The sequence below is a fragment of the Lycorma delicatula genome, chromosome 6 (assembly GCF_047948215.1).
Source record: "Lycorma delicatula isolate Av1 chromosome 6, ASM4794821v1, whole genome shotgun sequence".
NCBI lineage: Eukaryota > Metazoa > Arthropoda > Insecta > Hemiptera > Fulgoridae > Lycorma > Lycorma delicatula.
Genome location: NC_134460.1, coordinates 157,317,510 through 157,342,529, shown reverse-complemented (window position 1 = coordinate 157,342,529; position 25,020 = coordinate 157,317,510). Strand labels below are relative to the sequence as shown.

At 30.9% G+C, this 25,020-nt stretch overlaps 1 protein-coding gene across 6 annotated transcripts in view; it reads left to right on the top strand.

Moving 5' to 3' along the window:
• RhoGEF64C (Rho guanine nucleotide exchange factor at 64C) overlaps positions 1-25,020 on the top strand; it is a 616,090-nt gene that overhangs the window by 466,647 nt on the left and 124,423 nt on the right. For 4 of the 6 annotated variants that reach the window (XM_075368882.1, XM_075368880.1, XM_075368879.1 and 1 more), the window contains one exon: positions 5,777-5,909. The exons of 1 other annotated variant lie outside the window; for it this stretch is intronic. In XM_075368882.1, coding sequence (XP_075224997.1) covers positions 5,811-5,909 — 99 coding nt within the window. In that variant the 5' untranslated portion in view covers positions 5,777-5,810. Of the gene's footprint in view, positions 1-5,776; positions 5,910-24,457; positions 24,563-25,020 lie in introns of those variants that run through there. One more of the 6 variants, XM_075368885.1, reaches the window with a different exon arrangement.

Below are 25,020 nucleotides of genomic sequence, written 5' to 3'. Positions count from 1 at the left end.
AAAAGACTAAATTATTTTCAATGTTTTATCGTCCAAAATTCCTTAGCTATCCACCGCATTACGTATTTTACATAAAGCATGGTTTTATCTGGTAGGATATATTAATTCACAAAAATACACGACTTTTGTCGACAACTAACCCCCATGAATTATCTGAACAATCTTTACACGAAACTAAAATTGGAATCCGGGTCGGTGTGAGTAGATCGAACATTGTGATCCAATCTTTTTTGAAAATACAGTTAATAGTGATCGTAATGTGCTGTTTTAACAAACTTTCATTAATCAGTTAGCAGAATCGAAAATCAATTATCACGGTTGGTTCCAACAAAAAGGCATACATCTAACAGGTCAGAGACTTTTTTACGAAATATTTTTTATAAAGGAATCATTTTGAGGGGTTTGTGGCCTGCACGATCGCTCGATCTGATCCCCATAGATTAATTTGTATAAAGGGCAGTGAGATAAGCAGTGTATCGCAACAGACCGCGTACGATTGACGAACTAAAAACCGCAATAATAATATACATGCGAGACATTCTAGTACATCAGCTAGTTAAAGTGTTTGAAAACAAATTGAAACGTTTGCAGTATTGTTGGAGGAGGTAATTTTCCAACACTTTTTATAAAATATCCCAGTCATTGTAATATTCATTTCTATAAAATAATGAAGTAAAAATATAAAAAAATAATTAAGAAAGTTTTGTTATTACACTTCGATAATTTCAATGCACAGCAACTTTCTGAGGATGCCGTATAATAATTACTGGAAAGAATGTCTGATTATATTATTTAGAATTATAATGTAAAATAAGTTTGTTATTTTACAGAGGAAACAATATTTTTTATCTACACTACTTAAATTTTCAGGTAAATTTAACATTTCTTTGATCCATAATATTTATGTAAATCAGCTATTCGGTAGAGAAATTTAAAAAAAATATAACCTATTTTGTGTTCTCATGTTAAAGCCACGTTACATTCTATAATTTTGTACATTTATATGTGAGAGGTTACAACTACACTTTTTAAGTTGTTGATTTATTGTTATACAAATTGTTTACTAAGTATATCCATGAAATGCAAACATTTTTAAATAACACATTTTATATATATATATATATATATATTCTTTATATCAATTTTTTTTCAGAGATCTAAGAAACAAGTCACGATTCTTTTTCAATGATTTTTTTTTTAATGTAAAATGACAAAAATAATTAATATCTTTTACCGGTCTTCATGATAATAATAACAAATTTTTAAGGGGAAAGCGTATGACAAATATAACCTAAAATACAACTTTTGTAAAAGTCACGGCCTAATTCACCGGTTGAAAAATATTTGCCCTAAAATTAAAGACGTATTGATTAATATTTTACAGGATATACATTTTGCCAAATAATTTTTTTTTTTTTTTAATTTATTAGAGCCCGTATATATATTTATATACTTTTATTTTGATATTATAAAAGAATATAATTGAATGAGTAGTAAAATAACTGAAATTTTATTTTATTTTTTATGTAAATTGAAAGTAAAATAATAATTATTGTAATATTCATATATAATAACGAAATCAATACTCACGATTTTATATATATTTGTGTGTGTGTGTGTGTGGGTGTGTGTGTGTGTGTGTGTATGTATATATATATATATGTGTGTGTGTGTGTGTGTGTGTGTGTGTGTGTGTGTGTGTGTGTGTGTGTGTGTGTGTGTGTGTGTGTGTGTGTGTGTGTGTGTGTGTGTGTGTGTGTGTGTGTGTACTACCTTTTAAGCAAATGTTAGCAATTTAATACATGTTTAGAAATATTTTTCCTCACGTATTCATGGAAATAAGTAAAAATTTAGGGTGTGTGCACGTTCTTACACGTATAGTGGTGTATATTATTGTGTGTAATAAGCCAGACGAGGAGAAAGGAAACGGTTTTACTTTCAAACAATTTACGTAAAATTTTTTTCAGATGTATCTGATTAGAATATACTTTTAAATTAATCCTTTTATTGTATTTTAAGATATATAAATCCCTATAAATTATCTCTTTAGTACAAGTTTGATACTTACTTTTCTTTAGACTATTACTTTTTTTAACTTTTAGCGTAAAGAAATTTTTATTAAATACCTCTTTGGGGACGTTAATAAAGGAAAAAAAGTAGCCAACTTTTAGATGATTTACACGTAATTTGTTTTGTAGATCATATAGTACATTTAATTTCCAAAGTAGTAGAAGCCTTTAGTAACAGGTATTGTGAATATTTTAAATATGTTAACAGATTTCATCGGTGTAATATTTCACATAACATTTAACAAAGTAAATGTAATTTATTTAGCGTACGTCACCAAAACACAACACAAATACAGTCACAAATTACAAACATCTAACAAATTAATATAAAACCTACCGATTCTGAAGTCGCCATCAGGAAATCTTCAGGAGTCCCTTCATAAGCTGTCCTAGGGAAACTTCTGTGAAGCGTTCAACGGTTTGATTTTCACCTCACTTGCAAAGGGGCGTCGGTGTTTTACCCAATTTTACAGGAAATTGGCGCACCTACCGTGCTGAGTTCGTATTCTGTTTAACGTTGACCATGTCTTACGTGGCAAGTCAAAACCCGGCGGCCTTTGAGTAATACATGAAATCTGGTTATTCTGCTTTGCGGTCCATTCTTGATTTTAGGCGTCAGTCAGGTTGAATTCTTCCTCTCTGGCAGCAATTGCTATTTTAATAGATGGCTTTCTAGTTCGAAGGCGACCACGATTGGCATCCTCAATGTCCTCAAGTATTGGTAGGTTTCGATTGACCATAATCTTCTTGTGTTCTCTTGTAGGAGCGTTCATACGGCGTAGATTTGTGGATGGTATGTGGAATGGCTCCCAATACTGGAAGTCATTCTGTGGAATGGCTCCCAATACTGGAAGTCATTCCACAGGAGTAGACCTGATAACCCCGGCAACCATTCTCATAGTGTTATTAAGTAGAGCATCAATTCTATGAACATAAGGGCTCTTAAGCCATACTGGCGCACAATATTCCGCAACCGAGAAGACGAGGTTCAGAGGTGATGTGCGCAAAGAGGAAGCCGATTGCTTCCCATGTTGTTCCACAGAACTTCTGTGTAATGTTGTTTCTCGTTTTTAGTTTCTCTGCAGGTTTCATCTAATGAAAACTGCAGACTGAAATTCCTTAAATGAAACGTTCTATCAAATGTCACGCCTAGGTATTTTGGTGTCTTATTGTGAAAGAGCCATGTATTCTCGTATAGAATTTTAAGCTCCCTATTAGCAAACTTGTTATTTAAATGGAAGCATAACACCTCTGTTTTACTAGCATTTGGTAGGATTAGGCGCCATCTTTGGAAGAACCTTCCCAGTTTCTCCAGATCGGCCTTCAGGACCTCCTCCGATTCTTCAAACGATCTACATTTTGTTGTTAGCACCCAGTCGTCGGCGTAGCCGTGCTTTTTGGATCTTGTCTCTGGTATGTCTGCAACATAGAGGCTAAAAAGGTGTGGTGCAAATACCGACCCTTGTGGCAGGCCATTCTTGAGTTTCCTTGGTGAGCTTATATCGGATTCCATGATAATTTTGAACATTCTTTCGTTCAGCATGTTATTAAGCAGTCGAGGTGTTAATTTGTATGGGATTACACGGAGGACCTTACAAATCATCCAGAGAGTGAACAGTGGCAACAAACGTAAAATAGTTGCTTACAGCCTGGTCAAAATTTTTCCGATCTCGCTATTTGTAATCATAAAAGGCATCAGCAAAGGATCTTGATGTTAACACCTCAAGCGGGTGGTAAGTCTCGCCCCGCGGTAATTATATTTGATTGTTAATCCTTTTCAACATCTGACCCCTTTTATTCCTTATAGTTGATACATTTTTTAATTTCATTTCCAACAGATCCCTTCTTGGTCCATACAGAGAATTGTGAGAAGCTTTGGAATGGTTCATTATCGTTGTCGATGGGTTGGAAGCGGCCTGCGTATGGGATAAGCCAAAAAAAATCACAATATTTTAAGGGCTGCAATAAGCATTGACGAAAATCAGACATTATAATCACCTCCATAATAACGCAACGTGGTATAAACTAAGATATTTATAAAAGTATTGGTGAACTGTAGGCTTTTCCAAAAATTTACAGAATTTTAAAAATCTATGCGTGTGATTTCATTATACGAAATATATTTTTTTTACTTCCTTGTGCGAAGTAAAGGATCGCGAAAAATTTTGGTTTTCAGATTTCAACGGAAACATTCATTTTGATCATCCGTGAATCCATTTTGATTAGTTTCGGCGTGACATCTGCACGTACGTATGTACCTCACATAATTCAAAAACAATTAGCCGTAGGATGTTGAAATTTTGAATTTAGGACTGTTGTCACATCTAGTTCTGTACCTTTTCTTTTGATTGCAATCGATTGAACCAAAAGTGTTCAAAAAAGCCCAAAATCCAAAAAAATTGGATTTTTTACTTTTTCTTAACTGCAGTAAGAAGCCCTCATTGATAGCTTCTCAAAGATATATCATAATTGGTACTTATGTTCATTGGTTCCAGAGTTATAGCCAAGTAAAATTTTAATTAATAAAATATTTGGATTTTTTTTTTAAGCTCCGGGACCACTTCTGGGATAATTGGGAAGGCACGTTGGTTCGAATCAAATTTCAATCCTTTTTTTTATAATTTTTTTTTTTTTAATTTAAATATGTTTTTTATAAACTATTAACCTCTGATTGTAAAAAAAAATTGTACTATAAATTATTCAATAATAACAATAAAAAAAAGATGAAAAAATATCAGAAGTTATTTATGAAATAAAATTTTATGTGCTTTTCATTTAAAATAAAATGTACGCCTATTAAATAACAATAGGCGTACAAGGAAGTCATATGTTGTCCACATTGGATTTTAAATTTGCTGTATATTATTATTATAATATATATAATTATTTGAATGGAGTCCTCGACAGTCCGCAGCCTGTATCAAAAATGAAACGAATAATTGATGGAAGCAACCATTACAAGACCGGACGTCAGTAATCGATCAATCAGCTAACGAGTAATTGAGCGTGCATTTGTAGCGTTGTAACTACCCGTATTGCTGACCGGGATACGAACCCGGGGCCTTTCATCCGGAGGTTCCGGGTTCGAATCCCGGTCAGGCATGACATTTTCACACACGCTACAAATCATTCATCTCATCCTCTGAAGCAATACCTAAAGGTGGTTAAAGAAAAGAAAATTACCCCTACTAACGAATTCTTGCTTCTAGATCTTGTCTGCTTGTCGGGATAATATTCTGAATACATAAAACGAAGGTGAATTTTTATGTTTATTTATGAACATTTTCACCACAAAAATTACATAACATTAGTTATTCGCAAAAATGAAATTGAAATCTGCGAAAGTATTAGAAGACGTATAGTTTTAACTATTGCGCAATTTTTACTTTAAAGACTTCTTTCTTTGTTCAAAAGTTTGTTGGAAATTCATTCAAAAGTAACAGTTTAATAGGCAAGCTTATGAACAGACATTAAAATTAGTAAAATAAAAAACTTTCACCTGCTAATCTTCCCCTTCGTTTCATTACATGAATCCTTAAAATCATGAAATTTTTACGTAACAAAATCTTTTAGTCACAAATTTTTTTAAAATTTAAAAAACAATAATTTTATAATACCTGGAGATTATGATATTATTTATCCAATAGTGCATTAGAAATAGATTAAAATTATAGTTTCAGAAAATATGATTTATTTGTTTGTTACAGGCTACAATGGGTTCGCTAAATATGAGGTAGCAACATGGCTGTGGTGGGCACCACAATGCGACGCCAACAGACGCCACCCTTCGATGTCGCAGCGTCGCCCACCTCGTTTTTCTCAGCACATTCTCCCACTCCTGTGAGTAAATAAACAGAACGTTAAAAAAATAATCTTTACAAATTTATTAATACTTAAATCTACGTATCATGATGAAATATTTTTACGTTTTGACAGATTATGAAATGTATTCAAAAAATCGCAAGTACTTTTTTCCCCATAGGAATTTGGATGATAACAGATTATTAATTTTTCGTTTTGTTCTAATTTTTGATTGTCCAAAATCACACCGTTTATCAGATCTTAAATCTGCTTCTATTCTAATAGCGGAATCTAATTCACACTACAATAGGGTGTTGACGTATGATTTTTCTCGAAATAAATCGTACATATATTCTACTAAAAATGTTTATTCCCGTAACTTTTCGGGAAATATTGAAAAAATGATTTATGAATTACAGTATGTCTGAGGTCCTAAGTTTATGAAACGTGGAATTTTTTCAATTTATATTTTTTAACATTTATTTTTTTAAATATATATACTAAGTATATATATTATATATGTATATAATATATATGTATATAATATATTATATATGTATATATATATGTATATTTATACATCATAAGAGGCTAGAGTGTAAAAAATTTAAGTTTGGATTTTTCTTTATTGGATTTGTTCATACGTAACTACTTCTGATACTTAGACTTTTAGTTTATCAGAATTTAAAAAAAAAATTCATAAATATCAAGAGAACTCATCGATTTTATTAACGTAATAGCATATCATGCATTAATTTCGACGTATGGATATATTTCTTTAGGATTTGATAGTATTTATAAATTCTTTACGTAATAAACTTACACGAACTATTTACACTTGGTAAACACATTACTAAACCAAATGAATGGATAAGAAAAGTAAAATACTACGTTATTAACCACATTCACTTTTCATTTAAGCCACCAAACCGGTTGAGATAAAACTGTGTTTTTTATGGAGTACTAGATAAAGATCATCAATCACAAGCATAATCTATTTACATTTCGTATTCAAATACGAAAATCATCTCGTTGTCTGTTTATAAGGTATCATTCCAGGTTAGGAATGATAAGTCGCCTGGGCTAATCTGTTTTAAATGAAATCACTAGTTTGAGTTTTCTCTGGATCGATCTAAACTTGAGATATATAATATTTTATAGTATTCTGATGGCACCGGTCTAAGTAAACAGTTATAAAAAAAATTTGGTTTTTCCTGTTAATTGAAAAATCTGATGTGGACACCACATAACTTCCTTGTACGGCTATTAAATTACATATAAACTTGTTTTTTTTAATGAATAGTATAAAAAATTTTATTTCATTAATAACTTCTGAAATTAGGTTCTATTGTTATGGATACAATGATTCGACTTCCGAAAAATGTCTACAAATCTTCGCGTTTCACATCCCACAGACCCCAAAATCACCGTCAGTTCAAATGTTCATTTATGCATTTATATTTCATACACATTTTTTATTTGTATGTACATTAATATTTCACTTTATTGTGGACACAATAACTACCGTAATTTTGCGCCAATCACTTTCAAATTGATACAAAAAATATAACGACTCAAAATATCAGTAGAATTCGTTAATGGGCAAATTCGGACCATGGGGTAGAAATGGGAGGGCTTTTCCGAAAAAAACAAAATATCACGTAACTTTCTTATTAATTAAAATATCGCATTTGTTTAAAGTTCCTACTATTCTTCGGATAAGGGCCTAAAACTTATATAAGTAAATTTTTTTTGAAATCACCAACCATTGGCTCAGCGAGCGGAAAAATGTGTTTCGAAGACAAAAAAATCATACCTCCCTTAGTAAGCACAGTATCTGATTGGTTTAAAATTAGTCTTCTAAACATTACCTAAAACGTTTTTCTGAAAAAAGTTCGATATGACTAACTGTTACGGCAAGGGATGATCAAAATGTTTCTGGAATTGTAAGAAGATAGAGTTTTTCGTATGCTAAAAACGTGAAACTTTTTTCACATGCAACTATTGTCGTATTGAGTAAATTTGAAGTTTTTCTTAACTTTAAGGTGGACATTTTTTTTATCCCCTACTTAGCAACGGTAAAATCTACCTCCGCCTTCCGGGGTGCCGAAGGGGAATTTTTTTATGTTATTATTGAATTATTATTTATTGTAATTTTTTACAATCGGAGGTTTGTAATTATTAACAAATAAATATATTTAAATTAAAAAAAAAAAAGTTAAAAAAAAGGAGATGAAGTCTGATTCGAACCGTTGTGCTTTCCCTTAAGATCCAAATATTTCATTAATTAAAATTTTACTTGTCTATAACTCTGAAACCAATGAAAATAAGTACCACTTACGATCGTTAAAAAGCTCTCGATGAGGGTTTACTACTGCAATAAGGGCTTAATAAAAAGTGTAAGATCCAATTTTTTTTAGAATTTTGGGCATTTTTGGTTCAGTCGATTGTAATCAAAAGAGGAGGTGCACAACTAATGGTACAACAGTTCTAAATTCAAAATTCCAACACCCTACAGTTATTCGTTTTTGAGTTATGCGTGATACATACGTACGTACAGACGTCACGCCGAAACTAGTCAAAATGGATTCAGGGATGGTCAAAATGGATATTTCCGTGAAATATGAAAACCGAATTTTTTCGCGATCACAATACTTTCTTAACTTTGTACAAGAAAGTAAAAAAACTTGAAATTTGCATTATAACGCTCAAACTATTAACAACATTGTTCAAATACATCGAGCTATTTTACATTTTATTTCAATAACCATTTAGTTTATTTCTTTCTTTCTGTTTCATATAACAATTGAAGCTTTTGAATGTAATTTGAATAAGCTTGATAAATTAAACGAACAGCTTTTAAGTAATAATAAAAAAAAATCTATAAAAAATAAAAAAATGTAAATCAAGATCGGTATAATACATTCATTAACTATAAAAATAGATTACACGTCAATTATTCGAGTAATATATTAACGCATCATTAGAATCCATTTCATATAAACTGGTTTATTCGAGTGACAGTCACATGACGGGTGTAATTTTGAAGTTGTGATGCAGCGCCTCCATGATTGCTTTGATAATTAATTCTTCCTAAATTTTCTAAAAAAACAGCATATCCAATCGATTTCAATTTCTGTCCATTCAGTTGATGGAATGTCTGAATAGATATAATATTAGAAAATAGGTTGAATATTCCTACGAAAAAAAAAACAATCATTTTAATTTTTATTGAATTAATTCTAGGTTTTATCGATAAAATATTTTTTTTTCTTTTCAATTATTAATTTACTTGTAAGTGTAAGCAGAAAAATTTAACGAATTTGCCAACTTTAACGAGGCATGACCAGGTTGATGCCAGTTTTACAGAAATAATGTAAATAGTACCTCATGTTTTGTAATGCTGTAGCTACGATTAAAATATAACTTAAAAATAAATACTAAATACTTAAATTAAAAAATAAATACTGTTTTAGTCTATATTATTTCTATTTAGATTTATTTTGTTAATTTTATTTAGATTTTGTGAATTTTTATGTTGGCAACATTTTTTTCCAAATAATTAATTTCCTGCTTTATTGTACACCATTAAAGAAAATTATTTATTTATTTTGATCATATTATATGTTATCGAAATATTATTTTATTATTATTTTAATTGTCCTGTAAAAATTAAGGGCATTTGCTCTCACTTTTTTTTTGTTCAGTATGTTTTTTTTATGTATTGTTACATGCGTCAGTGATTTTCGCTTTAAAGAAAGTTTCCCATACGTAACTACCACAAAAACACCGTAACAAGAATTAGTAGTGGTAAACTCGCATCCCATTAGGACATTCCTTTTACGCGCCTGCGCACATTCGGCTTGCAGTTATCTCACGCTCAGTACCACCTAGTCACGTGGTATGTTAGTTAATTAGATCTCTCTCTCTATACTTACTTATAATATCTACTCTTTGTGATATTCCTCTTGTGGGAATGTTACACGAATCATTACAGAGTACCGCACAATGTTGCATAGTATTACTGTTTCATTTTACTTTATTAATCTACTATAAATTTTATTAATTTAATTTACACAATATTTAAAAATTTCTTTCCTATATTACCTTAACGTACATTTATTTATTTATTTTTTTAATTTGTTCATTAATGTGAAATTACAGTATAGAAAAATATGTTATTAAATTGATGATCTTAATTATTAAATTTAACTGGAAAGACAAGTTAAATACGAAACATATTACATTTGTTCATATTGAGCAAGGATTTGGTAATTTTTTAATTTAGAAAAGAATAAAATAATATGAAAAAAGAATATATATTTTAAATATAAGTATATGATTTCACTTAATCGGTATAAAAATGAAGTATGAAAACAAACAGATGGGAAAGCCAAGACAAGTTACTTCAACTTCAGAAGCCGTTTAAATAAAAGATAAAATTTAAAAAAAAAACGGGTAATTATTCATTTTTAGCTTATAATCCTTTGTGACACACTGATTTTTTTTTAAGAGGATAAAAAATCGTATCTATGCAGTCTACGGGTCGCGCACAACGGTCAAATAAAATCTTAAATTTTATTGTCTTAAAAACAATATCATAATGTCACAGAGGATTATAAGGTAAAAATTAATTATTACACGTTTTTAAGGCTTTTTGGCCATAGGTTATATAAAATTTTTAATTTTATTTTTTATTTATTACTTTTTAAAGATTAGTAGGCGTGTGCCGAACAGTGGGACGTTTATAGGCTGATAATGATGACATTTTATTGCACTTGACCACCGCAATTATTTAATAATTCACGCAATAATGTAGCCTTACTACAGTGAGAAAGACTTGGAAACATTCAAAAACCATTTTGAAGAAACATATATACTGCAAAGCCCCCTGGCATCTAATAACTGTAAAACGAATTTAAAATACCTATAAAATGCAGTATTTAGTGATACCTATAGAATGCAAAAAACAGCATCGAAATCGGTCCAGTAGTTTTTGAAAAAAATGGTAACAGACATACACAACCTCGTATACCATTGATTCCCAAAATGTGCGCCGCGGCCTTTTCACAGAGGCGTATTAATTGAACCGAGACATTTATAATTATTAATTTAAGGTTAATGAAGTAAAAAAATAATGAAGATACACGAGTTTTATTTATTTTTATCTCTTACTTACGAGTAGTCGTACTTTTACTTCGGGTAGGGCACCATGGAAAAATTTTAATTGAAAAAGGCCGCCAAGACTCGGAGAAGTTTGGGAACCACTGTCATACCCCAAATGAATATACCGTTTCCGTTCCGTCATTGGTAAAAAAGCTAACAATACAGTTGTAGGACTTTCCCGTCACGCGGCTTTTTTCTGATGCACGTCTACACACATAACTTAATTTAAAATACTTAATTTTACTTAAATATAATATTTTTTCGTTTATTTAATTCAGTGATTCTAACTAAAGCGCGCACGCATACCGTATTTTATTTGCGCGGATGTTACGATACTATAGACCACTTTAAATACTTTTTTACGCTTTAAATTTTATTCATTTATTTAATTCTATCGCTCTCCTGTGGATGTTACAACATAACGGACGACTACAACATAGCAGACGACTAGATCGTGGATACCAGCGTTCTTTGGTGGGTGGGTTTCAATTAACCATTCATATCAGGAATGGTCGACCTGAGACTGTACAAGACTACACTTCATTCATATATATCATCCTCTGAAGTAATACCTTTTGCTGGTTCCGGAGGCTAAACAGAAAAAGAAAGAAGACGACTACAACAGCTGTACATCAGTGGTACACTAGCGCTCCTTATGGTGAGAGAGGATACTAATGACGTACTATACTCATTTAGCCACTAGTTTTTAAAGCATTTTTTGGGGTAGAAGGTTTTACAAAATTTTTTTGCAAATATTATTATTTTTTTAATCGTTAACAAATGTGCCTAGGAAAAATATAATATTAATTAGGCGAAATCTCGAGATAATGAGAGCTACCTTGTTTTACAGCTTCACCCCGTTGACCTTTTAAGGTGAAAATTTAATGGCATCAACGCCCTATACGTAAGGCTAAACAGAAGTAGAGAGAAAGAAAGAGAGTAAAAGTAAATTAATTCTGTTATTTAAAAAATAAAATTATTATGAATGGATTAAGTCAGGAAAAAATCAAAATACATTTAAAAAAAAGGTTTTTTTTATTGTGTAAATATTATAGTTATTTTTGTTTACGTTTCATAAGAATGAGTATCATAAAGTATAAAAATATCAGAGGTTTTTGTTTTATTTTAAAATTTTTACGTGGAAGAAATAAATGAAGTTTTAGTTTCGCATTAATAATTCTGAAAATTAAATGATTTTTAAAATTTTTAATAAAAAATGGAGAAAAAAGAAAATGCAGAAACATATCTAAGCATGTTTATTACTTTGCTATTTTTACTTTATTATACATTTTAACAAAAATTAATGAAATTAATAAAAATCGGGAAATCTTGAAGATATTTGATATAAGTTATTTAATCGTGTAGGATTTCATCTCTTTACTACATTATAGTAACATTATATGGAACGCATTGTTTTCCGTCAGAAGAGATACATTTCTTTATTTCTCTTTTCCATACGTCCCAGTTTTCGTATGTTTTTGACGCGTGTAAGAGATAAAAAAGGGAATAATCAGATTAACTTTCTCTGAGCTTAATGATTGTTGTTATGCGATCCGTCATACACTAAATAGTCGTCCGATGATATATAAAGTGACTATAAAAGAATATTTTTTTTTTTTGACCGATCAGGATCAGCTGATCTCGGTGAACCACTTCTGAAATCTGATATTTTTATAATAGTTATTGTAGGTCTTTTATGCGATCCAATATAAAAAATGGAATGGTAATCGAAAAATTGTTTTGCGCATAAGATTACATTTTTATTCAGGATTCTTTAACACGATTCATATTTCCGAAATCGTTCTTATTTATTTAATAAAACGAATTTGAAGGTACTTAAGGTGTCGAAAACCACTATTTTAAAGATTATAGAGGTAGCGTCACCTCCTGACTCTTAAGTTGTAGTACTTTCAAGAGGGAGCTCTAGCGAAGGCCCTCGATATATTTTCCTGAAGAATTCATTTGTTTAAAAAAAACCTGATTTTTTTTTTTTAAAGTCACCTGGTGTTGTGGACACCACGTGACTTCGTTGCCCTATTAAATTACATATAAACATTTTTTGCAGCACTTCTTTTAAACTTATTTCATTTGAAAGTTAGATACGATCCTCCAATTCTTTAATAAAGTGGACGGTTACACAATTGCATTGTGGTGGACATCACATTACATCACGTTCTTTTGTGGTGTCCGTATCAGCGTTTTATATTAGTTTATATATTAATTTTGTTTCTCGTTGCTCAAGTAGTTATGGTGTAAGTGAGAATGTGTCTGATCCGTAGCTATACACACATCGGTTCGAAACTGACTTCATATATATATATATATATATATATATATATATATTTAATTTAGATATATTGAATTATTAATAATTGTAAACCTCTGTAAAAATTTTTGAATTTTTATTTAACTTTTATTCCACTAATAACTTTGATTTTTTTTCATATTTTTTTCAGTCGCAGGTTAATATATATATTAAAATATATATATATATATATATTTAATTTAGATATATTGATTTATTAATAATTATTAATATCAAAAATCATTTAATTTTCAGAATTATTAATGCGAAACTAAAACTTCATTTATTTCTTCCACGTAAAAATTTTAAAATAAAACAAAAACCTCTGATATTTTTATACTTTATGATACTCATTCTTATGAAACGTAAACAAAAATAACTATAATATTTACACAATAAAAAAAACCTTTTTTTTAAATGTATTTTGATTTTTTCCTGACTTAATCCATTCATAATAATTTTATTTTTTAAATAACAGAATTAATTTACTTTTACTCTCTTTCTTTCTCTCTACTTCTGTTTAGCCTTACGTATAGGGCGTTGATGCCATTAAATTTTCACCTTAAAAGGTCAACGGGGTGAAGCTGTAAAACAAGGTAGCTCTCATTATCTCGAGATTTCGCCTAATTAATATTATATTTTTCCTAGGCACATTTGTTAACGATTAAAAAAATAATAATATTTGCAAAAAAATTTTGTAAAACCTTCTACCCCAAAAAATGCTTTAAAAACTAGTGGCTAAATGAGTATAGTACGTCATTAGTATCCTCTCTCACCATAAGGAGCGCTAGTGTACCACTGATGTACAGCTGTTGTAGTCGTCTTCTTTCTTTTTCTGTTTAGCCTCCGGAACCAGCAAAAGGTATTACTTCAGAGGATGATATATATGAATGAAGTGTAGTCTTGTACAGTCTCAGGTCGACCATTCCTGATATGAATGGTTAATTGAAACCCACCCACCAAAGAACGCTGGTATCCACGATCTAGTCGTCTGCTATGTTGTAGTCGTCCGTTATGTTGTAACATCCACAGGAGAGCGATAGAATTAAATAAATGAATAAAATTTAAAGCGTAAAAAAGTATTTAAAGTGGTCTATAGTATCGTAACATCCGCGCAAATAAAATACGGTATGCGTGCGCGCTTTAGTTAGAATCACTGAATTAAATAAACGAAAAAATATTATATTTAAGTAAAATTAAGTATTTTAAATTAAGTTATGTGTGTAGACGTGCATCAGAAAAAAGCCGCGTGACGGGAAAGTCCTACAACTGTATTGTCAGCTTTTTTACCAATGACGGAACGGAAACGGTATATTCATTTGGGGTATGACAGTGGTTCCCAAACTTCTCCGAGTCTTGGCGGCCTTTTTCAATTAAAATTTTTCCATGGTGCCCTACCCGAAGTAAAAGTACGACTACTCGTAAGTAAGAGATAAAAATAAATAAAACTCGTGTATCTTCATTATTTTTTTACTTCATTAACCTTAAATTAATAATTATAAATGTCTCGGTTCAATTAATACGCCTCTGTGAAAAGGCCGCGGCGCACATTTTGGGAATCAATGGTATACGAGGTTGTGTATGTCTGTTACCATTTTTTTCAAAAACTACTGGACCGATTTCGATGCTGTTTTTTTGCATTCTATAGGTATCACTAAATACATAGGTATAGGTATCACTAAATACTGCATACTATAGGTATTTTAAATTCGTTTTACAGTTATTAGATGCCAGGGGGCTTTGCAGTATATATGTTTCTTCAAAATGGTTTTTGAATGTTTTTAAGTCTTTCTCACTGTAGTAAGGCTACATTATTGCGTGAATTATTAAATAATTTGCGGTGGTCAAGCGCAATAAAATGTCATCATTATCAGCCTATAAACGTCCCACTGTTCGGCACACGCCTACTAATCTTTAAAAAGTAATAAATAAAAAATAAAATTAAAAATTTTATATAACCTATGGCCAAAAAGCCTTAAAAACGTGTAATAATTCATTTTTACCTTATAATCCTCTGTGACATTATGATATTGTTGATAAAATTTAAGATTTTGTTTGACCGTTGTGCGCGACCCGTAGACTGCATAGATACGATTTTTTATCCTCTTAAAAAAAAATCAGTGTGTCACAAAGGATTATAAGCTAAAAATGAATAATTACACGTTTTTTTTTTAAATTTTATTTTATTAATTTTTTAAAATTAAAAAAATTTTAAATAAAAAAAAGGAAATAGAGTTGGATTTGAACAGATGTACCTTCCCCTTGTAAGAACCAAATATTTCATTAATTAAAATTTTATTTGGCTATAATTCTGGAACCGATCAAAGTAAGTACCACTTATGATTTATCGTTGAAAGGCTCTTAATGAGGGCTTGTTACTACAATTAAGAAAAATTAAAAAATTTAAATGTTTTGGATTTTGGGCTTTTTTTGACACTTTTAGTCCAGTCGATTACAATCAAAAGGGGAGGTGCACAATTAAATGTTACAACAGTCCTAAATTTATAATTTCAACATACTACGGCTAATCGTTTTTTAGTTATGCAAGATACATACGTATGTACGTACAGACGTCACGCCGAAACTAGCCAAAATGAATTCAGGAATGGTCAAAATGGATATTCCCATTGAAATCTGAAAATTGAAATTTTTCGCGATTACTTTACTTCGTACAAGGAAGTAAAAATTCGTTAATTACGAATCTTCGTTAAGCAATCCCAAAAAGACGAGTGTTTTTTTTTTAGAAACTATTTTTATGCCCGGAATGTTTGAACAACAAATATCGCCGAATTATGATTGTAATATAACTGAATTTTGTTAATATGTGCCAGAATTTATGTGGCGTAATCATATAAAAATTAATTAAAATATTTATAAATACAGATAGTGTACTATGTTGATTAACACGTGACAAATCTAAACTATGCACAATATGTAAATGCGCAGCTGTAGTTAAAATATCAAACTATAACAAATAACTTTGTAAATGTAAAATTTTATGAGTGTGGAACTATTAACAACTAAAAATAAGTTTTTCTGTTTACTATAATAAGAAAAAAATTTAGGGTTTAAGAAAAAATATTTTTTTTGTCTGGAAAGAAGCGAGTGTGAAGTTGAAATTTTATCTAAACAAAGCGTAAACGTATTGGCCAGCTGATAATCCATTTAATTAGGTGTACTGTTATTAATTATTCATATTATCTCTTAATCATGGGTACATTAAAAAAAAGTAGGAATGTATTTTCATATTTTCGTAAGCCTATTTAAATTCCTAAATTAAAAAAAAAGATTATAATCGTTAAATGAATTAGTATAGAACAGAATTGAATCTTACTTATTTAACCTTTATTATGTAATTATAAGCTTGGGCGTATGCATTCTTTGTAGTTGGCAACCCGTACTGTGCATTCTATTATACGAGAATATAGTCGATTCAGTTTAAACAATCTCCTACAGCCTTGAACCCTATTCAGTTAAAGAGCAGTACCACCGCTTCGATTCGACCCGGAAACTTTAAGGAATCTCAAGGATATTTATCGTTGACCCAGTAGGAAGTTGTGTTTATTTGTATTATAACGTATCTTTTGATATTAAAATACATATTGTTAAAATTCTAACGTGTGCCTGCCGACATTCAATACCTAAATAATTATATTACTTTAAATATAAATGTGTGTGTGGTAGAAAGAGAGTGAAAGAGAAGGTGTGTGTGTGTGTGTGTGTGTGTGAGAGAGAGTGAGAGAGAGAGAGAAAGAGAGAGTGTGAGTGAGGCAGAGGGTGTGTGTCAAACACACACCCTTCCCACACACGCGTGTTATTTTTGTCATACGCATACTTCAGAAAATGATAAACCTGTGAATTATACTTCGGAAAAATCAATCGCATTTATTTGTTTTCTTCACCAATCAGTTTTGATATCATGCTTCATTCCTTTTTGTATTTTACTAATCTTTTAATATCAGAATATTCACAACATTATAAATTATCAACTTATCATCTTTTTCCAAATATTTTATCTTATGGTTTATACCTATTCCCTATTATCAAACTAACCAACTACGTTTTTTTTGTCTTCTTCATTTGACTGGTTTGATGCAGCTCTCCAAGATTCCCTATCTAGTGCTAGTCGTTTCATTTCGGTATACCCCCTACATCCTATATCTCTAACAATTTTTTTTACATATTCCAAACGTTGCCTGCTTGCATAACTTTTCCCTTCTACGTGTCCCTCCAATATTAAAGCGGCTATTTCAGGATGCCTTAATATGTGGTCTATAAATCTGTCTCTATAGTTAAAAGAAAACTATATTTTTCCAAATGATTCTTTCTTCATCAGTTTGCCGCAATACCTCTTCATTTGTCACTTTATCCACCCGTCTGATTTTTAACATTCTCCTATAGCACCATATTTCAAAAGCTTCTAATATTTTATTCTCAGGTACTCCGATCGTCCAAGTTTCACTTCCATATAAAGCTATGCTCCAAACATACTTTCAAGAACTTTTTCCTGACGTTTAAATTAATTTTTGATGTAAACAAATTATATTTCTGACTGAAGGCTCGTTTCGCTTGTGCTATTTGGCATTTTATATCGCTCCTGCTTCGTCCATCTTTAGTAATTCTACCTCCCAAATAACAAAATTCTTCTACCTCCGTAATCTTTTTTCTTCCTATTTTTACGTTCAGTGGTCCATCTTCGTTATTTTTACTACATTTCATTACTTTCGTTTTGTTCTTATTTATTTTCATGCGGTAGTTCTTGCGTAGAACTTCATTCGTGCCGTTCATTGTTTCTTCTAAATCATTTTTACTGTCAGCTAGAATTATTATGTAACCAACAATGGTAGCGCCTTGATATAGACTGTTTTACCGATCAGATGCAAATCACATTTCATTGCATAACAATATTATTACCTATGATTTTGAATTAATAAAACTCGCTTCATAATAACGGGAAAAAATCCAGTTTTGTTATTTTGTTCTTTCGCATTTCTGTTAATCGTTACTGTTTTATTTTAATAAAATTAAAGTTTTTATCAAAACGCCTACAACTGTGGGTTTTTTTTATGCGCGGTTTACACAAAAAACTTAATTTAATATATTTATCGTTTTATTTAAATAAAATATTTTTTCATTTATTTTATTTAATAATTCTAACTAAGGCGCGCGTACCGTATTTATTTCGCGCGGGTTTGGCGGTACTAGCGGTGATGGTCAGCAGTAACTAAGCTAATGTAATTTCACAACTTACATAGAACAAATTTTTTTGTAAAGTCGGCGGACTGGTGTAGCCGCGAAGCTTAATGCACCAGGTACCAAGTCGTCCGGGCGAAGGAGTTTGAAATCCGGCCAAATCGAGTTACTTATTTAACATTCAATTATTATTCGTTTATTTAATTTTACCGCTCATCTGTGACGTCACAACATAGCAGTAGTTTAGAGAATTGTTTGGAGTGGGAGTGTGGTTTTTAAAAAATTATTTTTGCAAATATCGTTATTTTTTATTCGTTAACAAATGTGACTAAGAAAAATATGACCTTAATTACGTGAAATCTGGACTTATTGATAGCAACCTTGCTCTACAACCTCATCCCCTGATCTATTAAGTTGAAAATTTAACGGAATCAGTGCGCCATATATATATATGTAATCTGACCAAGTTTGGTAAAATCGCTCCAGTAGTTCTGAAGATATAAGGTGATTTAAAGACCAACATCGAACACACGTACATACGAACATTAACATCCGGAAAATTTTCAACTGGTTTTTTTTTGTCCCTTAGGTATCAAAACGTCAAGATCCGGTAAAAACTTCATACACCAAATTGGACCGATTACAATTCTTTTCCTTCTAGTCGTATAGCTCTACTATAGCGCTATCTAGATGGGAAAGTAAACATTAAGGAAATGCTTTTCAACTTCATACGACTTAACACATGTATGAAGCCCCAAAAAATGTCTGACCTATTAGCGAAATAATTTTTTTTTTTAATCTTACGCGATTTGCTTTATTATTTTCTGGTTGGTATTCCATTTATGAACAGTTTTTCAAGCGATAGCTTCTTCTACCAAGAATGATAGTGTAATTTTTGTTTCAAAGTATATATTTATTTTTAAAAAACGTGTATTATTATAAAAAATAACCGTTATTACTTCGCGAATGAATTGATATTTATAAATAAAAATATAAGTAAACATTTCGCACCAGAACGGGCGATGTGTAAGTTCTGCCCTTTTCTTTTTCCTGTTCAGCCTCCGAGAATTACCGTTCAGGTATTACTTCAGAGGATGATATGTATGAGTGTAAATGAAGTGTAGTCTTGTACAATTTCTGGTCGACCATTTGTGAGGTGTGTGGTTAATTGAAACCGAATCACCAAAGAACACAGGTTCCACTATCTAGTATTCAAATCCGTAAAAAAAGTAACTGCCGTTACTAGGACTTGAACGCTGGAACTCTCGATTTTCACATTACCTGATTTGGGAAGACGCGTTCACTACTAGATCATCCCGGTGGGTTGTATAAGTTACCTATAAACTGGTTACCCAACGCTTTGTTTTACGAGCAGCAGTTCAGTTCATAAAAGCTGCTGGAAAGACTTTATTATAACGTATTTAGTACAAAATTTTCCTTTTTGTAACACTTAGGAAATATTTATATTACAGTATAACCTTTTTGCAAGTATTTTTTTTTATACCGCCTAAAAAACACTACTTTTAATTAATTTACATTTTCTTATCACCATATCAAAGCGAAAATAGTGATTTTATAATTTAAAGTAATAATTTTTGTTTTGAATATATATTATTTGAAAAATTAGATATATTTCATTATTGCAGTAATCTATAGAAAATTATAGCTATAGAGATGGATGGTATACATTTTAAAAGATTTCACGAACTGACAGCGATGAATTTAGTTATAAAAAGGAAGATACGAGTAAAGCCTACAATTATGGACACGACAATTAACTAAGCAGGTCGGTTGTTACAGCTAATTGACCATAACTATAACGTTAAGCATAAGTTAAGCAGCCATTAATAAATCATAACTAACCGGCTTTGTTCTTGTACCCGTACGTAAATAGAATTTCAAATGAAAGATTGCTACATAAATTGTCTAATCGGGTACCACCAGATTGGATAAAAGGAAAGCCAACCTACCTCTTTTCCGAGATTGAAAAGGGCATTAAAAAATAGATGGAAAATCGTGTTCATCTGGAAATGATTGGTATGAAAGAAAGCTATGAAAGCTTAAGAATCTACTATAAAATGTCGACAAAAAAAATTAAAATAAATAGAAAAAGTTGTATTAGCTTCAGAATAATTTGAAAAGATATAACGTGAACAGTACAGATCTTACTACTACATCTTTATTTCGAAATAATTTATTATTTATTCTTATTATTTCTTTATTATTCTTTATTCTTATTAATTATTCTTTATTTATTTCGAAATGCCAACTTAATTATTTTTAGCATTCAATAAAAGTATTTTTTTAATCTTCGTAAAACTTTGCCGTTTCCGCTATACTTCTAAATTTTTTCGATTAGTGTAATTTTTTAATCTAATTCAAATTTCTTCCTTCTCTTTCCACAACTCTTTCTACAAAGAAGAACTTTTGACAATTCTTTATACGGTCTATTTTTTTTTTTTTGTTTGGTATATCTTTCAAAAGCTTTTTTGGTGCATCAAGTCTTAAGCTCTTTACTTTTATTACGTTCTGACACTTTTTGACAGTATATACGCAAGGTGTAATGGAAAAGTTGTAAAACTCGGGTTGTAATTTTTAAATAGCAGGCTGTTGTGATTTATCTTCTTCAAAGTATTCCGCTTCTGACTGAAGACTCCGACTGCGATGTTATTTCCACTTTTGGAAGCATCTAGGAAATTTTTCTTTCTTCAAGATGTTAAGATCTCTTTCCGTATTTGCTTGGATGTTTTCAATTGACTCTGTTGAAGACGGTTCTCTTTCAGCAAAACTTTTAATTTAGAAGACTAAATCAGGGGAATTTTGGGGGGTTGAAAAAGCACAGGAATTTGGATTTTGGCCAAAAATTTCGTGATGTGCCGGTGCATTGCCGCGGTGGAGGACCCGGCCAGAGTGCAGGCCTTTTCTTGCGCACATTTTTGAGAAAACGTTGAAGGAAACTTTTATAGTATTCCTGGTTGACTTTCTGCCCCCTAGTAGCAAATTCGTGATGTCATATCCGTAGAATCGAAGAAATCCACCGACATTGTCTTCATATTCGACCGAATTTGTCGCGCTTTATTCCATCGTGGCGATCTTGGATCACCTCTCTGCGATGATTGTGCCTTTGTTCCTGAGTCATACCCATCAACTAACGATTAATCGTCTGTAATTACCTTATTCAATAATTAAGAGTCAGCTTCCACCCTATTGATCAGTTCTTGGGAGGCTTCAAGTCAGTGTTGTTTCTGCTGGTCTGACAACAATTTCGGAATGAATTTCGCAGACACTTAACGTATGATCAAATCTTCAGTTAAAACTGGCTGAATTTAAATGAGCTGAATTTAAATTCAGCTCATAAATCATCTCTCTATTTGTAAGTCTACTGTCAGAGCGTACTTAATCGTGAACTCTCACAATGTTTTCGGTGGTTTTTGAACTGGAGGGCCGGCAGACCGGGGATCATTAATCGACTGATTCGCTTCCATCTTTGAATTAAAAACGTTTGACCGCTCAGATATTTACCCCCAAAAGATTTGTTTAAGCGTTCATAAGTCTCTGACGCTGATTTTCTGGTTTTCAAACAAATTTGACACAAAGTCGTTGTTCCGTTCTTTCATCCTTTTGCGAAATCAATAATCCTCCGAGAACCGAAAACACCCCTTCATTTCATCAGGATTCCACTCTTTACTGAACAAAGATATCGTGGTGATCTTTTTAGGTCGTTTCAAGGCCAAACAAATTTTCCCTATCACACAGGCGGGAAAATCTACCCCTTCCTCAATAGGAAAGGATATCTTCTTAAATTTTTGGTTAATTACATTGTTTTTATGCTTTATTTCATTCATCATTATTCTCTTATCAATCAATTTCATTATTTTTTTCATTTTATCTATCTTTGGTAAAACTGTCTCTCTCTCTTTCTCTTTTTTCTGTTTAGCCTCCTGTACCACCGTCAGGTATTTCTTCAGAGGATGAATGAGGATTATGTGTATGAATGAAGTGTAGTGTTGTACAGTCTCAGGTCGACCATACCTGGGATGTGTGGTTAATTGAAACCCGACCACCAAAGAACACCGGCATCCACGATCTAGCATTCAAATCCTTATAAAAGTAACTGCTTTTACTAGGATTTGAACCTTAGAACTTTCGACTTTGAAATTAATTGATTTGCGATGATGAATTAACCACTAGACCAGCCCGGTGGGCTGAAACTGTCGCTCGATAAATCTTAACTGAACTTCCACTATTTCCTCTCTTCTTAATTTCCTCATTCCTTTCTTCACTCCTCTATGACATTTTCTGAAGAGTTTTCCTCAATCTTCTTTATTTTTTATTTCTGTTTATCTTTTCCGTAATCTATTCAATTTTATCTTTTTTATTTTCTTCTTTGAACTGTAAAATTTTTTCTCAAAAATTTCCTAATTTTTTTCTTCTTGTTTCATTAAACAAATTTAAAAATAACAGATATATTATATTCTGTTTCACTCTTTCCGCACTGGAGTTTTTTTATTCTCTTCCCTTTTATTGTTCTAATACAGATTAGTAATAATTTTTCTCAAATTTTACTGATTTTTCATATCTATTTTGATTAAATCGATTGTAATTAATTAATGGATTAATTTGTATCACTCTTCATCTTTCCTGTAAAAAAGGATGGTGCGTGGGTTTGTTGTATGTTCTCGCATTTTTATTTTAGCTACTACTGGTGCAGAATGGACCAATGGCGGTGCGACGAGCGGCTGCGCGCAGCGCACGAACGATTTATACTTCTCAAAAATCTCATTCGTTAGAACGATTTATACTTCTGTTACGAACTAATTATCTAAAATTATATCTGGGTTTCGGGGATAAAAAGGAAAACACTGGAGTTAGAGCTGTGTTAAAAAATCACAACTCGAGAAACAGCTAAAAATGTTTACGATTTTGAAGTTTTCGTTGTAAAAATCTTTTCTTTTTTTTCTTAGTATGCTAAATTCATAAATGTTATTTAGTTACAATTGGAAAAAAACATTTAACAAAAATCATGTGTAATGAAACACAAACCGTGTTAACAAATACTTTCCCGGTGGGCCATAGGCCCCCGCCTTTTTATAGTATATTAATATAATATATATTATATAATACTGAACAGATTATATCAAATATCTTGCTGAGTATCCAAAAATGCAGTATAGATAAACAATACCATTGCAGAAAATTCTTATCCGTATGACGTATCTACTTTTATTAAATACATCAATCATTTTCTATTTGATGTTGCCTACAATTTATGTTTAAAATGTAGTTGTATTTTCGGAATAATTTTGTTTAAAATAGATCATATCTTTCGTATTATTTACCACCATAATTTAAGATTCCCCTTTATAAAAGCTTTCGTTATATCTACTTCTTTTACGACAAGATTATTATTATTATTATTTTTGCTATTTGTTTTGCATAAATTCATTTTTTTAGATGTAAGATTGAAGTAGGTAGTGAAAATTTGCCTTCAATTGAATTTTTATCGTTTGGTTTTTTAACGTATAATTGATTTTTAATTTTGACTATAAAAAATTCTCATTTTCTATTTGGAAATATCTTCTTTCTTTTTTGCTGGTTGTTGTTTCTATCTGGATCAGGGATTATTTTATAATTTGTCAGTTTTCAATTTTCCCTTTAAAACGCGTGTAGATTACAGATGAACTCGTATTCTTTGCCGTAGAATATCGCTACTATAGTTTAATCACAATTAGCCTCGCTGTATAAGTCGTTAATTAACATTTTAAGAACCATTACAAAAACACAAGTAATTAATGATTATTATTAATTAATTATTCTAAAATGGCCAATGTCCAAAGTCAATTAAATTACGTTATAATATACAAATATTGCGTCAGTACGTATAAAAAAAAGAAGATAAATCAATAATTATTCCAGTTCTCGAGAAAATTTAGAATCGTTAAATTAAGTTATTCATTTACGTAGGAAGGATGTGCTAAAAATTATAGTGGTATTTTTACAGCGAGACTTTGAGAAAAATCATTCTCAGGTAAAGAAGTATTTTTTTTACTTATTATGCTTTTAAATTAATCTTTTATTTTTTCTATTACACATCTGATTGATGCATTTTTACCTAAAGCAAGTTCGTATAATGATTAGCATACTTTTTCTAGTGATCTTAGGTTCGATTCCTTGTAATGATCTACTGATATTTCTCCTCGTATTATTTTAACGATGCTTTAAAATAAGTGAAAGTACATCCGGAGGTTGTAAGAATGAAAAAACAATACCGTAGTCTTTTAAACTGGACATACATTTTTAAACGTTATCCGATAACTTATTACATATAATTAATTTATAAATACTATGAGAAATCTTTCAAATAAAATAAGTTTTTAAAATTTTTAAGAGGTAAGATTCAAATAATAGTGTCGCATAACTATTGATATGAAAATTAATTGCAAATCCTTCAAACTACATACTTTTCTTAACGTTGGTGAAAAAACA